Source organism: Caloenas nicobarica, chromosome 12 (assembly GCF_036013445.1).
Source record: "Caloenas nicobarica isolate bCalNic1 chromosome 12, bCalNic1.hap1, whole genome shotgun sequence".
Classification (NCBI taxonomy): Eukaryota; Metazoa; Chordata; class Aves; order Columbiformes; family Columbidae; genus Caloenas; species Caloenas nicobarica.
This window is the reverse complement of record NC_088256.1, coordinates 853,783-867,439: the sequence shown is the minus strand read 5'-3', so window position 1 is coordinate 867,439 and position 13,657 is coordinate 853,783. Positions and strand designations below refer to the sequence as shown.

Below are 13,657 nucleotides of genomic sequence, written 5' to 3'. Positions count from 1 at the left end.
TTTTTTAATGCAGGGAGCCAAATTGTCTCTTTTTTTGGATGAGTTCAGCTCTGCCGCGGGCACTATGTGCAGCTGAGTCATTGCTCTCTGACAGCTCCTCTCCTTTTCTCCTCAGGTCTGGCTTTACAAGCGACAACCCTGAGCTGTTTGAAGCGCTGTCGAGCACGGCGATGCTCGAGATGTTGGCAAGACACCCGACATGGCCTTCAGAAGCAGGACATGTGTGAACCGGGGAGCATCCAGCGTGTTGTCGGGTGTCACTGTGGGTAAGAGCAGCACATTTGTCAGCACAGCTCTGGTTTTCCCAGCCCTTCCTCTTCTGACCTGTCACGATCCCATGGAAGCAGTTTCTCCATGAACACCTTGGGTGGAAACACCCCTGGTGTTCCTCACAGTTCTCCCCACTGGGGGCTGGGGGCTGGAGAGGGAAGGGTCAGACACGCTGGGGAGTTTTATTTAACTTTGATTTTCCTAAGTAGAGCAGTAGCAATTTATTAAAAACTACTCGAAACCAGGGCTGGGGTTTGGGCTTCTTTTTTGTGTGTGTGTGTGTTTTTTTCTTTTAGTTGACTCAAGAAGTGAGTTATTAATAGTACACGGGATTTGGTGGTTTTAGGGGCAGGGGGGAACAAATTAAGAATTAAAATGTAATGAAGTAAACGAATATGTCCATTTCAGAGCAGACATGGTCTCAATCGAGCTGACTGTTCTTTCACCTGTAGATGTGTGTGTAGGTACAGTTTTCTATTTATTTCGATCTGCAAGACCCGGTGGTTGCCCAACAGTTCCACAGCTCTGACAGGTGCTGGTTTTACTGTCTGTGCTTTCAGCTCCTTGGCAGGTGTTGTCCGGGCTTTGCCCTACTCAGAACTAACTGTGTTTTGGAAAAGTAGGAGCCAATTGAAACACTTCTCTGTTTTTCTGATATTTTTCCACTTTCCATGTGAAGCGAGCTCGTGGCTCCACTCGGGCACGGCCGTCCCTGCAGAGCCTCTGGCATGTTTTGCACCCATAGCCCCACCATGGAGCTGCCTCGTAGTGGGTCACGTGTGAGGCTGTAGCTCTGGAAAATGAGATGCTGTCAGCAGAACCTTACAGGGATGTTTGCTTGGCTGCTTCATGAATCATGATGGGCCCCTTCCCTTCCCTGCCCTGCCCTGCCTTCCCCCTTCCTCTCCTCTCCTCTCCTCTCCTCTCCTCTCCTCTCCTCTCCTCTCCTCTCCTTTCCTTTCCTTTCCTTTCCTTTCCTTTCCTTTCCTTTCCTTTCCTTTCCTTTCCTTTCCTTTCCTTTCCTTTCCTTTCCTTTCCTTTCCTTTTTTCACCAGGACATGGAGTTAATGCAGCAAAAATAGAAGCCACAGCTTTACTTTCAGCTTCCATTTCTTGAACCGTAGACCGAATTAACTTCCAGAATGTAGCAAAACCTTTAACTTCTTCCCAGCCATCGCTAAGACTGTCCCATAGGGCTTCTCCAATAGCTTCCCAAGTGCATCATTCAAATGCAGTTTCTTCATCAGTCAAAAACACTTGATCTCTGCTCCATAATACAAGCAGGTTTAGACAGGTTTTGTCAAATTTTATTCCTCTCACGGAGAGTATACGTTGGAGGAGCTTTAATACTGTGTCTTCCTCTTTAGAGACCATATACCCCATCTCCTTCCCCGAACGCTTACCTCTTATTCTAGGTAAGGTCTGCACCTCTTTTCCGATGCTCCTCTCCTCATTGGGAGAATTCTGCACCTCCTGCACGGGTGCTCCTCTCCTCGTAGGGAGAAATCAAAGGCTAGCCTTTCCATCTCGTGGACGCTTCAGCTGGGGCAGCTGAACTATCGGTCGGGATCCTCCCATCTCTCATCTCCTTTCGTTCATTTCCAAACGGTGCAAAAGATCCGAGGGTCCCTGTTCGGGCACCAATTGTGGGAGCAGAATAACGGACTCAACGACATACCAATGTGATCAGAGTTGAAGCCACTTTATTATTCTACAGAGCTATGCTATCTATCTGAAGTCCGTCCATGCGACACGCTGCTCCCTGATTGGACACACAGCCCGTCCACGAGCTGTTCACGCGCATAGCAACACTGCTGATTGGCTCTTGCTACTACATCACGCGTCGCCATCTACATTAACCGTTTACATTGTTGCAGTTAACTGCTTTGCATTGTAGCGGTTACCTGCTTTCTGCCAGCTCCCGCCTTCATGTCTCCTCAAGCAGCAAGGCTCGGTGGATAGTCCACGAGGCTGTTGAAATGTCCTTGTGCGGACAAGTACATTGCCACAATGAGGTCCAGAAAAGAAGTAGTCTCTCACTTTTTTGTGTTTTATTTTCTTACACCCTCTGAACTTTGGTAAGCAAGAGGAAGAGAGGTTGACAGGCTCTGTTTTCTGAGAGCAACACGTTCCAGAATCTTTCCCGTCTTCCTATGGTGAAGGATTCCTTCCCTTGCACAGAGGACTGCAAAACCCGCTCCTGTCAGGTTGGACTTTGCCCAGAGCCTCCTTCTTGGGGCTCAAATCCTCATGTTTAGGGTCTCAACGAGCCATTTCTCACCCATGCCCTCTGTTCAGGGCCCACAGTTTCCTTTTGAGGTGGAGCTCGTTGCCTGGCAACAACCAACCAGAAGTCTATGGGGAGTCAGTGGACCCAGGACAGCCAATGGCATTTGAGGAGGCGGGGCAAGTCACGTGATTGATATGTAACCAGCCAATCCAGCTTTGAGGCCTGCAGGAAAGGTGGAGAGAGTTGCACAAACTGGGCAGCGTGGAGGGGCGGGCCGTGCTGGCTGCACCAATCACACCTGGTGGGAGTGCAGCTCATGGATGATTGACAAGTGATCTGACCCATCACTTGATAGGAGGAGTCAGGGAAAATCCCGAAGAGCCAGTCACAGGAAACATCACCTCAGGGGAGGAGACTGACAGCCCTCCTGACCAATGGCAGCGCAGCCCAAGCAGAGGAGGCAGCGGCTCTGCGGGCGGCCAGGCCGAGCTTTGCCGTGGCGCCCCTGGAGCTGCCCCAAGGCTGAGCAGCCCCCGGGTCAGCCCTGGGGCCCTTTTTCCTGCAACTGAGGCCCTGGGGATGTTGGTGCTGCATCTGGTTCAGGTGTGCGTGGGCTGCTCTGGCCTTGTTCTCCTGGGCGGGGGGAAAATGGTACCGAAAAGTCGGCAAAAAGGTTCTTTAACACAGTTCTGAAAGTGTTGAAAGCAGCACTTTTATTGCAGTGCGCTGGACACTCGGAAGATTGCTCTTCTAATCGAGCGTGTGTGTGATTCTCACTTCTTGGTATTTATTACATACACCTATTGCATATTCATTTGTTTCTACGGCTTAGTTGATGATTAAACATAAATGATTTCCATAACCCCGGTGTAACTTTGCTGAACTCCATCATTGGTACTTGAGAGTCTTCATCGGGGTCTCTGGTGTCCCCGGTTTCTTCCCAGCTGGTGCCCCCCCGGTGTCGGCTTCCTGATCTGATTTCTTGATTGTGCATTTTTCCCCTCTTGCTGTCTTTTTGTCCTTTTTTTTTCTTTTCTTTCTGTTCTGTTCCTGGTCCCATCTTTTCTCACTATATCTCCCTGTCCAGCTGCTGCCCCTTCTTTCCTCTCTCTCTCTATTTTTCCTCTCTCCCTCTATTTTTCCTCTCTCCATCTCCTTGTCCCACTGCCCACCACAGTTGTTTATTCCTTCAGTGCTGTCCCGTCCCCTGTTCCTTTGCCCTTTCTCTGTCACTCCATCCCAGTCCCGGTGTATTTTTAATTTTTTTTTTCATCTCAGTCCTGAACCATTACTACTTTTTTTCTTCTTCCATCCCTTTGTCCTGCTCCTTGCCCCTGTCTTTGTCTCTCCTTCCCTTTGTTCTGCTGCCCATCTCATTTTCCCTTCCTGCTCCAGCTCTCTGCCCTGCTCCCTGCCCCTCTCATTCCCTCTCTGTTTCTCTGCCCTTCTCCCTGTCTGTCCCCCGCTCTGTTTTGCTGTCCTGCTCCCTCTGTAGTTTTTCCACTCTGTCACTCTCTCCTGCTCCCTGTCACTTTCATTTCTCACTCCATCTCTGTCCTGCAGCCCAAAGCTGGTTTTTGGTGTCCATCTCTGCCCTGCTGCCCAGCCCAGGCCTTTTTTCCTCTACTGTGCCCTGCTGCCTGTCTGCTTTTTGTCTTTGTGCTGCCTCCCTGACTCTTTTTTCTCTCTCTGTGTTGCCCTGTCCTGCTCCCTGTCTTTGTGTTTCTCTGGCAATCCATGTCCTGCTCCCTTCTCTGTTTGTCTCCCTGTCCCATGTCCCTCTTCATGTCTTTTTTTCTCTTCTATCTTTCTCTCTGTTCCTGGTGATTGTTTCTCCATGTATATCCTGTTCCCTGCCCCTTTTATCCCCTCACTGTCCCTCTGTCCTGCTGCCTGTCCCCATCTTTTCTGTCTTTATTCTTGCCCCTCTGCCTGTCCCATTGCTTCTGGCAATAGACCCCTGTCCAGCTGGCTCTGCCTTTTATTTCTCCTCTGTTCCTCTTTCCTGCTCCTCAACCATCCTTTCCTCTTCCTCCAGCTCACTGTGGGTTTCCTCCCTTTGTCAGTCTCTTCATCTCCATCTTACCTTCCCTTTATTTCTCAGTCCCTTTGTTCTGCTCTCTGTCCTTCCTTTTCTCCATCTATACATCCCCCTCGCCATCCCTGTCTTTCTCTACCCAACGTTCCTTCTTCTCCTTCCCATCCCCTTGTCCCTCTGTCCTGCTCCTCCACCCTCCTCTTTCTTCCTCCCTGTCTCATTGTGGCTCCTCGTCCCTATTTGTCTTGATCTCTCCATCTCTCCAGCCTTTTCCCTGTGTGTTTCTTTCTCTCTCAGCTCCTCTGTCTTTTCTCGTCTGATTTTTCTCTTTCTAGTCCTCTGTCCTTCTCCCCAGCAGCTTCAAGTGAATGACCAGGTGTCCCTGTGCTCTGGTATTTGCTGAGCACTGCCCTGGGGAAGATCTGTGTCTGTAGGGCTGGGGATCATTTAGGAGCTGGTCTCCTTCTGCAGATGGCAGAGCTGGGTGTAGTTGTGGCAGAGGTTGTTCTCAGCTGCTGCTCTGTGCAGCTTGGGGAAAGAGCCGGCTGGGGGCCTTCTTTTGAAGGAAGGTTTCTTGTTCTGCGCTCACTGCTCCTCGGGACCCTGCACAGGAGCCGTGTCGGGGTCTGCAGGGACGAGTGGGACCTGCTGTGATTCCTTGTGAATGTGAACTAAACTTGTCTTGATGTCCTCCAATGAAACCAGACTGACTGTGAATGTTTTTCTTACCAGCTCTAGTGTCAACCTATGTGCTCGGCGCTAAACAACAAGAGACCTTGTGCTGTTTTCCAGATGTCAGTGGCTGTAAATCAGCTGAGAACATCATTGACTTGGGTAACGGGACAGGTGGTCTGTGATCAGGGGTGTGGACATGCACGGTGGTGCTTTCATGAATGTTTTCTGGTCTTGCCACTTCAAAGCCCTTCCATTTCCTGGAAATTTTAAGATGACATTTCTTATTCTGAGGTTTAGACTGGAGTTAAGACTTAATGTTGAGTGGCTGATATAATGGGCTCCATAAAATAAGAACAAGAATCTTGCTTTTTTGTGTTTTTTTTTTTTCTCACACCATCTGAACTTCAGTAAGCAAGAGGAAGAGCGGTTGACAGAGTCTGTTTTCTGAGAGTAACATGGTCCTGTACCTTTCCAATCTTTCTATGGTAAAGGATTTCTGCCCTTGCAGAGAGGACTGAAAAACCCGCTCCTGTCAGGTTGGACTTTGCCGCCAAACGTGGGGCAGCCTCTTCCATTGTGACATCACCCACTGCCGCTGATGTCACAAAGCAGCATCAGTGCTGAGGTGGGCACAGCAGGGCATAAGACCAGGGGTCTCCCTGCGCCTTTGTCACTCTCGATCTTGAGGGAACAGAGATCGCAGAGTTTTTGGCTCACTCCTGATCGAGCAAGATGCTTGTTATCTGCACCTCAGCAGGTACCAAGAGACAGACAGCGAAGGTTCAAACTCTGAACGGGTATGTTTGAAAAATCCTCCTCCCCTTTGCCCAGGTGTGTTTTCTACCTCATCAGCTGGTGTGGGTGGAGGGTGGACAGGAGAGGAACACGAGGGCAGCCTGAGAGCTCCGTCTGGAGCTGGTGGAAGGCAGCAGCCACCTTTCAGTCTCTTCATGAACGCAAGGGCGAGGCCCAGAAAGCCTTTGATCTCTGCAGAATGAGGGACAGGTCCATTTTGGATTGCACTGAGAGAGTCCCAGGGAGTGGCCCAGATACAGCCTGCTGTAGTAATTGTGAGAGCTCAGCTCAGTCCTGTACTGTGCTCTGCGGGGTGGGTTATGTCCCTGAGCCTGCTTGGTTTTCCTCTCCACTGGGACCAGAAGGACACCAGCGTTTCCTCTGTTGGCCATGGATTTGACTCGTGTTCCTGACAGAGGAGGTTTCTTTCGGAAACCCAGTCAGTTCCTCACCAGGGCTCTGCCTTAGGAAAGGGGAACATGATCCTCTGAGGGGTGCAAGGAGTTCTCTAGGAGAACAAAAGGGGATTGTTCATTCCTGATGAAGTGTACGCTGTGAGCCTTTTGAGAACATCCTGGAACAGGCAGGAGGAATTTTCCCCTTGCAGAGCGGTGTGTGCTGTGTCTTGGCAGATCAGGCTCAGGGCAGCAGGGTCCCTCCACCTGAGTGTTTCTTTGGTGCTTCCTTGGTTGCCTGTTGCTTGTCAGCACGCATTGACATTCAGCCCTCCCTTTCCCTTTCCCCAGTCTGCATTTGTCTGCAGTTATGCCAAGAGAAGGGCCAGAGATAACTCGGCTGCTAAAGAAATGCTGCAAGAGGGGAGACACACACCCCCCGCCTGACAGCTGTTGAACTGTAGGGGCATATGCTGAACCTTCTCTTGAGAGGGTGGAGAACAGGATCAGCACAAGTGCCGATCGGATGGTGGGCAGGAGAAACAGGCGTTCATTGTGTCCCTTCCATTTCCAAAGAATCCCTCTCCAGCCCCACAGACATGCAGTGTGGCAAGAGCTCCCATTGCAACTCCTGCTCTTAGTCCGGAGTCAATCTTGAGCCCTTTGTCCCTAACGAAACAATCGCTGCCATGACAAATCCCCCACTGGTGCAGCTGGTGACAACTCCAGCAGTGACTCGAGCTGGTGCAGGACCAAGCCAACGCACACGCCAGGAATGCCAGGCTCAAGGGCTGCAGTCTCTGCTGCTGCTCTCCAGTCTGCTGCTGATCTGCACGGGAAACGCCAGCTTCACCAGCCTTTTCCTCCTTGCTGCTCTGCAGGAAGATGAAGGCTCTGAAGTCAGTGACCCTGGTGCTGATTCTCGGTCTGTTCTCTTTCGGTGAGTCTCTGCAGAGCTCCAACCTATGGACGGTGCCTTAGGAGGTACTCGGGGATCCATCCTGCCCTGCTCCGCTTCCCCCGCTGTGACCTGGGGAGCTCATCTAAGAGCAGAAAGTCCCCGACAGAGCTGTGCCAGTCTCCCTGCTCCAGTGGGATGGGTGTGGGGGTGAGGAAGGGGTGACTTGCATTCCCCAGGAGGGCTAAGCCAGTTCTCTTCAGCTGGGGGAGAGGCCATGGCTGAGCTCTCCTGCCTCAGTGGTTGAGAATCTTCTGCAGGACAAGGAGCACAGTCCAGGGCAGGGAATGTCCAGCTATTGCAAAGCCCGTACACCATGATGACGACTCTCATAGAAAACAATAGGAGAGACAGCTATGACAATTGGGAGAGACACAGAAAGGGGAGCGGTCAGCCCGAGGCATAACCCAGCCTTAGACCACGTTCTAAGCTCTGGTGTGTGTCTCACAGGTCTTTACCACGTGGGACAACTTGGCGCAGAAAGCTTCTGGAGAACAGCAGGAGAGTTAGGAGACCTGAGCATAACCCTGCCCTTGCCAGACCAGCTCCATAAGCTCAAGGAACAGCTTTATCATCTGCGCTGGAGTGCAAAAGATGTCGCTGAGCGGGCTCTACAGGAAGGTTTGAAGGAGGCAGAGCTCCCAGGCTTTACCGGATGGGTAAGGGCACAAGGCAGAAGGATTTACTCAGGGGTTTTATCCTCCCTCCGGCACGTATCCTACTCCATTCACTGTCATGGCCACGCTTCCTTTTCCTGTTGCTCCACACTTCCATATGGGGAAGAGAGAGTGTGACGGGAATGACAGCTGTCTGAGTCGTACCTTCCTCTGCATCCAGATCTCAGGTCCTCCTTAAGGGAGGACTGGAAAGAAAGAATGGTCACAGAGGTCCAGAGTTAAGCCAGTTCCATCTCATGCCCAGCAGGCTTGCCTGTCTGTGCTGCCTGGCCTGGAGCCTCTCCACAGGAAAAGCCCCTTCCCGCAGCTCCAGCATTCAGGGCACTGGAGTGAACAGCCCCCGCTTTCTGATCCTGTCAATCACAGCAGAGCAAATCTGGGAGGCTTCCAGGCAATTTGGGCGTTCCTTCCATCTGAAATGGGCCTTGTCCCTGTTCCCCTTGGCTGGCCTTGCAGGGGAGCTGCTTCCCCGTTCCTTTTCCTTCCAACAGGCGCTCTCCTTTGTGTTCCTTCCCAGGCTGTTCAGGAGATCATCAATCAAGCCCTGGAGATGCTGGAAGAAATCCAGGTCCCGATGCCAGATTACACCCTCAAATCAGCAGGTGCTGTGACGTTGTACATACAAACCAGTTCCAAACCGCTTCCTGTCCAGATTGACAAGATGGGCATTGGAATGTGCCCAGGGGCAGGAGAGAAGGGGCGAGAAGTGAAGCATCACCTCGTGTCCTAAGAGTGCCCCCACCGACAGAGCCTGTAACGGGCCAGACCCCATGGGAAGCACAGAAAGCCTGGTTCACATTCTTGTCTTTTTCCACAGCCCCTTACAACAGTTTGATGACTCCCTGCTGTGTGTTCCAGAGGGGTCCTGACAGTAAGAAAGAGGGGAACCCACTGTAGGACATAGATGACAACTGAGGAGCCTTTTCCAAGTCAACAGTGCAATATTCCTCTTGACACTGCCTGATGATCATGCTCATGTTTTAATTTCCAGGGGCTGCTGTCATTCATTCAAGGACTTCTCCATCCCTCCGGAATGCCACAGCTAAAGTCTTCCTGTATTCCCTGCCAGTGATGGATTACATGAGGTCCCCTGAGCTTATTCTGGAGGTAGGAGCACCAAGAAGCAGTAAAACAAAGGTCGGGAGAATGAACCACACATGGTGCTCTGAGTTGCCTTTCCCCCTGTCTTTGCTCCTTGAAGCTTCTTCTCCTGCCTTCTCCTCGCATGGACCTGCTCTCCTCCTGTGTCTCCCTGCTGAGTATTTCCTGTCCCAGAGTGCCTCAGGTTCTCCACGGGAGCTTCCACCAGGCCAGGCTGCTCCTGCAGTCTGTGTCTGCCCAGTTGCTGTGCAAACTGTCATCACGGCACAGAAGGAGAAGGGCAGAGGTGCCTGCAGAGCTCTGGGATGTGCTCTTAGTGAGCCCCAGCGGGCGCTGAGAGCCTGCACTGCTGGAGGGCCCCATGTTGGGCTCTCAAGCCGTCCTGGCCCTGCTCCTGAGCTGCCTGCGCAATCCGAAGAGCTGGCTGGTGCCAGTGGAAGGAGATGGCAGTGGATGAGAGGGAGCGAGTGCTTCCCCTGACAGGAAAGGTTCATCCACGGGGGCCCGGAGCTGCCACGTGCTCTTAGCAGGGGCCTTTCAGCCACACCGTCCCTGGCTTGTTCTTGGTGACGGCTCTGGACTGGGAGAAGCACATCTGCTGCTATGTTCGATACCCACAGGGTCTTACTGAAGGCCCTGGCTGCGGTTCAGAGCAGCAGATTGGCCAAATGAACTCTTATTCTACTGATGCTCGTGGCAGGAATGAGAACCAGGGCAACCTTCTCCATGTCAATGTAGTTTCTTCTTGTCCTTTCAGCCGGAAAATCATCCTGGAAACTGCTGGCCCTTCCCAGGAAGTCAGGGACATGTCTTCATCAAGCTGTCTGTGCCAGTCATTGCCACAGCAGTTACCATGGACCATGTCTCGGGAACAGCGTTCCATGGAGAAAGTATCTCTGCAGCTCCAAAGGACTTTGCTGTCTATGTAAGTGATTTCTCTGGAGTGGGGGGCTTGGGGTTGTACAGCATTTTTTAGCAGGGACTGAAGATGGGTCAAAGAGTCCAGTGGCCTGAAGCTTCCTCCTGGCTCTCAGAACAAACAAGATCCTTGGTGTTGCTTCCTTCCCATTGTATTCCTCTTTTATTCAATGTACCACTGGAAAGGAAGCTTCTGGGGCAAGATGCTGCTTTAGGAGCCACAGGAAAAAGGAGCTGGCACAGTCCACAGTCCTGCACCTTCTTGGCTTCCAGTTCCAGCGGGCCTTTGTGATCCTCAGGTTACTTCCCTCTCACTGTGAGCGTCTGCTCCTTTTCTGACTGGCAGCTTGGACTCGTTCAGTAGGCAAGTGTGGCGTGCTGCCCACCTGCAGCTTCTTGTCTTTTCCTTGTGCTCATTGTCCTTGGACTACGTAGCTGAAATAACTCTGTACTTCACCGACTGAAGTTCAGTCTTCCCATGGTGATACCAGACGCTCTTGTTTTCTCCACCGCTGTCTTTCTGTAGGGCTTCAAGGAAGAACACGAGGAGCAAGGAACGTTCCTGGGACAGTTCACTTTCCTGGCAGCACTGAATCCCAGTCAGACCTTCCAGCTGAAGGTATGGGGACAAAGAGGGAGGAGAACTGTAGGAGAGGAGGAGAAATGCGGTTGGATGGGGAGAGGCTTCCCTGCCAAAGGGCTACAGGCAGCCCTGTCCTTGAGCGTGTGCCACCCTGGCCTTTCTTCTGCTTTAAATTCCTGGACTGCCGGTCTTCTCTTTCATTTCAGATTTAAACTTCAGTGCTTAGAAGTGCCACAGTTGAAGCTGGAATCAGCTTGACTGTCTGGACCCCAAGCGCAGACAAGCAGCCACATCCCATAGGATGCACGACTGCTGGTCTGCCAGTTAAAGACCAGAAATCCTGGGCTTCCTGAGGATTCTGTTGGTGCTGGCAGTGAGTAGTGACAGGGAGGCCATTGTGTTACCGTGGCTTTCTAGAGAAGGCAATGAGACATTATACTGACACCACCACTGGGTCTTCTGACTGTGGAAGCCTGTGCCCCAAAGCAGGCAAGAACTTTCCAGTGTATTTGCTGAGGCATCTGGTTGCTGCTTCTTCCTTTGCTGTTCTCATGGCCCAATGAGGCAGAGCAGGATAAGAACGTCTTGACCATGACAGGTCAAAAGCCCTCGCAGGGCAGCTGGAAGGAAGCTGTTTAACGAGCCCGTCGCTGCGGCACTTCTGTCAGTGCTCACATGCCAGAGAGGAAAAGGCACATTTCTTCTTGTCATTTCAGAATGAGCTCCCTGGGGTCGTGAATTACATCAGGCTGCAAGTGCTGAGCAACTGGGGCCACCCGGACTACACCTGCCTGTATCGGTTCAGGGTGCACGGTGATCCACCCAAAGATGGGGGAGAAGTTCCAGTTTCATATGTCAATAAATTCCATTAATTTTCACCAAGTCGAGTTCCAGTCTGCTTTGCCTGTGATGCTGACTGGTCCTCCCTAAGCTAACTGGAGCTCCTTGCCCTTCTCTTGACCCACCAGCAAGATTGTCCTTATGAAGAGAAACAGGAAAAATCTGTCACAAATCTGCAGAAAGTCTGACATCCACACACTTGCTGCCTACACAGGAACATCAGCAAGGCCCTGCCTGTACACCAAAGATTAAAGTACCATTCTCCTATGCAGCGAGGAACTAAGGATCTGAGTGGAACCATCTGTTGTTACCTGCTTTCACAAGAGGCAGATGCTGCTTAAGCTTCCATCTTTCAGGCTGTTGCCTATGAGAAAATGGAAGCATGTTTTTTTGTAAGGAGGAAACCCTTAATTGGAAAGTCATTTCATGGCCTTATTTGTCTTCACGTGCCGATATCGAGTTCATAGCCCCGGAAGTGTTACAGAGTGATTAGCAAAGCAATCCCAGGACACTTAAGAGATCCCATAACTACACGAGTCTGTCTTTCCTTTTGACTCCGAGTTCCCCAACCCCAAGGCAGGAGCAAGCACGGCAGTCGTGCGCTCAGGTCATACCAGGGAGGAGAGAGCAGGAACAGCTCTTGGCACCCAGGGCTGGTAACAGCGATTTCTGCTCTGAGCTGGGGCTTAGTCCATGTGCAAGGCCAGCATGGATCCAGATACCAAACTGAGGGTGTCAGTCATCCCCAGTGCCACATACACGGCACCTTCTTCCATCGCCTCCTCCCGATGAGCTGTTTTCCAGCCCCTTCCACCTCAGCCCAGCTCAGACACCTGCACTCTGGCTCAGGGCTGACTGGGGCTGGTGACTCTCGGGGCAGCAGCAGGAACCGCTCTGACCCTGGTTGTGGGGCTCCCCATGGGCTGAGCCCTTGGGGCCAGGGCTGGTGAACTGGGCTGTGGTGGGGCCCAGGGGTGCTGAGGTCAACAGGTCCCCCAGCCTGTCCGTGCTGGGAGACACCTGCTCCTGCAGCACCCCTGGTGCTGACCCCTAACCTGGTCCATCCTCATCCAGAATTACATATTTGTTTGTTTGTTTGTTTGTTTGTTTTTGTTTGTTTGTTTGTTTTTGTTTGTTTGTTTGTTTGTTTCTAAAAACGTAGATAATTCAGGTATAGGGAGAGTCTGTTTAGAAGTTTTATTAATTTGGGGACAGAGGCCAGTGCGGGGCTGGGGCCCTCAGAGGTTGGGACTTTTTCTACCCCGCACCCTTGTCCTGGCGGTCACAGCTGGGAAGGGACTTTCCAAAATCCCACTGGAATGACCCCGATGTGGCCACCCCCGGCACAGCCTCAGGGTCTGCTGCCAACCTGCCCTCAAATCATCTCCTCCCATTGCCCAGGAGTCACTGCGAGTGTTGCTGTTCTCCTTCGGGCAGCGTGGTGCTCACCAAGCACAGCCAGAGCTGTTCCTGTGCCAGGAGAAGACTTCACACAGAGCCTTGGCTGATGGTGACAGTTCCCACCAGCCGTCCAACTCTGGAAGGTCCAGATGCCACAGAGGGGACACGGACTCGTTGTCACGTCTCTTGCAGGAACAGGATTGAACAGCAGAAAGGAGGCAGGACGAGAGGGTCCATGAGGTCAGAAAGCACATCAGACAGCTGGTACAGTTGTGATGACAGCAGAGGGAGAAGAGAAAGAGATGCAGTGACCTGGCTGGGACAATGCTTCTGACGTGACACCTGCCGCACAAACACAGAGACAGATACATCACCACGTAATGCCGAGAGCAGAAGTTAGAACACATGAAGCACCATGGATCAGCTAGGAACCATTCAAATTATATGTGGGAAGGATGATATACCTGGCGACAAGAACATCATCTGCCAAAGGATGCAACAGGAGAGCACTCGAAAATGAAAGATGAGATAATTTGGAGCAGCAGCTGACCTAACAATACCAAAACTAAACACAAATTCTGGATGGTTGCCTGTGGACATAACATGACATACGTAGAAGACAACTGAACAGGGAGAATGAATAAATTGGTACAGTATGTGTGAAATGTCGATGACACACAGAACATATCCTCCCGGTAGAAACTAAAGCTACGCTATTTTTTTAAAAAATGGAGTACGTGTATTACAAACAATCAGACAGGGAAAAGTTAGGGTTA

The 13,657-nt window shown here is 51.6% G+C and overlaps 2 protein-coding genes across 2 annotated transcripts in view; both read left to right on the top strand.

Moving 5' to 3' along the window:
- LOC135993542 (bromodomain-containing protein 4-like) overlaps positions 1-433 on the top strand; it is a 30,415-nt gene extending 29,982 nt beyond the window's left edge. Inside the window, exon 6 of the mRNA XM_065643469.1 lies at positions 116-433. Coding sequence (XP_065499541.1) covers positions 116-142 — 27 coding nt within the window. The 3' untranslated portion in view covers positions 143-433. The remainder of the gene's footprint in view (positions 1-115) is intronic.
- A 6,811-nt stretch (positions 434-7,244) lies between these two features.
- Positions 7,245-11,512, top strand: LOC135993666 (SUN domain-containing protein 3-like). The gene is made up of 7 exons (XM_065643674.1): positions 7,245-7,343; positions 7,812-8,020; positions 8,556-8,640; positions 9,030-9,145; positions 9,897-10,064; positions 10,584-10,676; positions 11,357-11,512. Exons 1-7 carry the CDS (start codon positions 7,289-7,291, stop codon positions 11,510-11,512), a joined length of 882 nt encoding a protein of 293 aa, XP_065499746.1. The 5' UTR covers positions 7,245-7,288.
- The last annotated feature ends 2,145 nt before the right edge of the window (positions 11,513-13,657 follow it).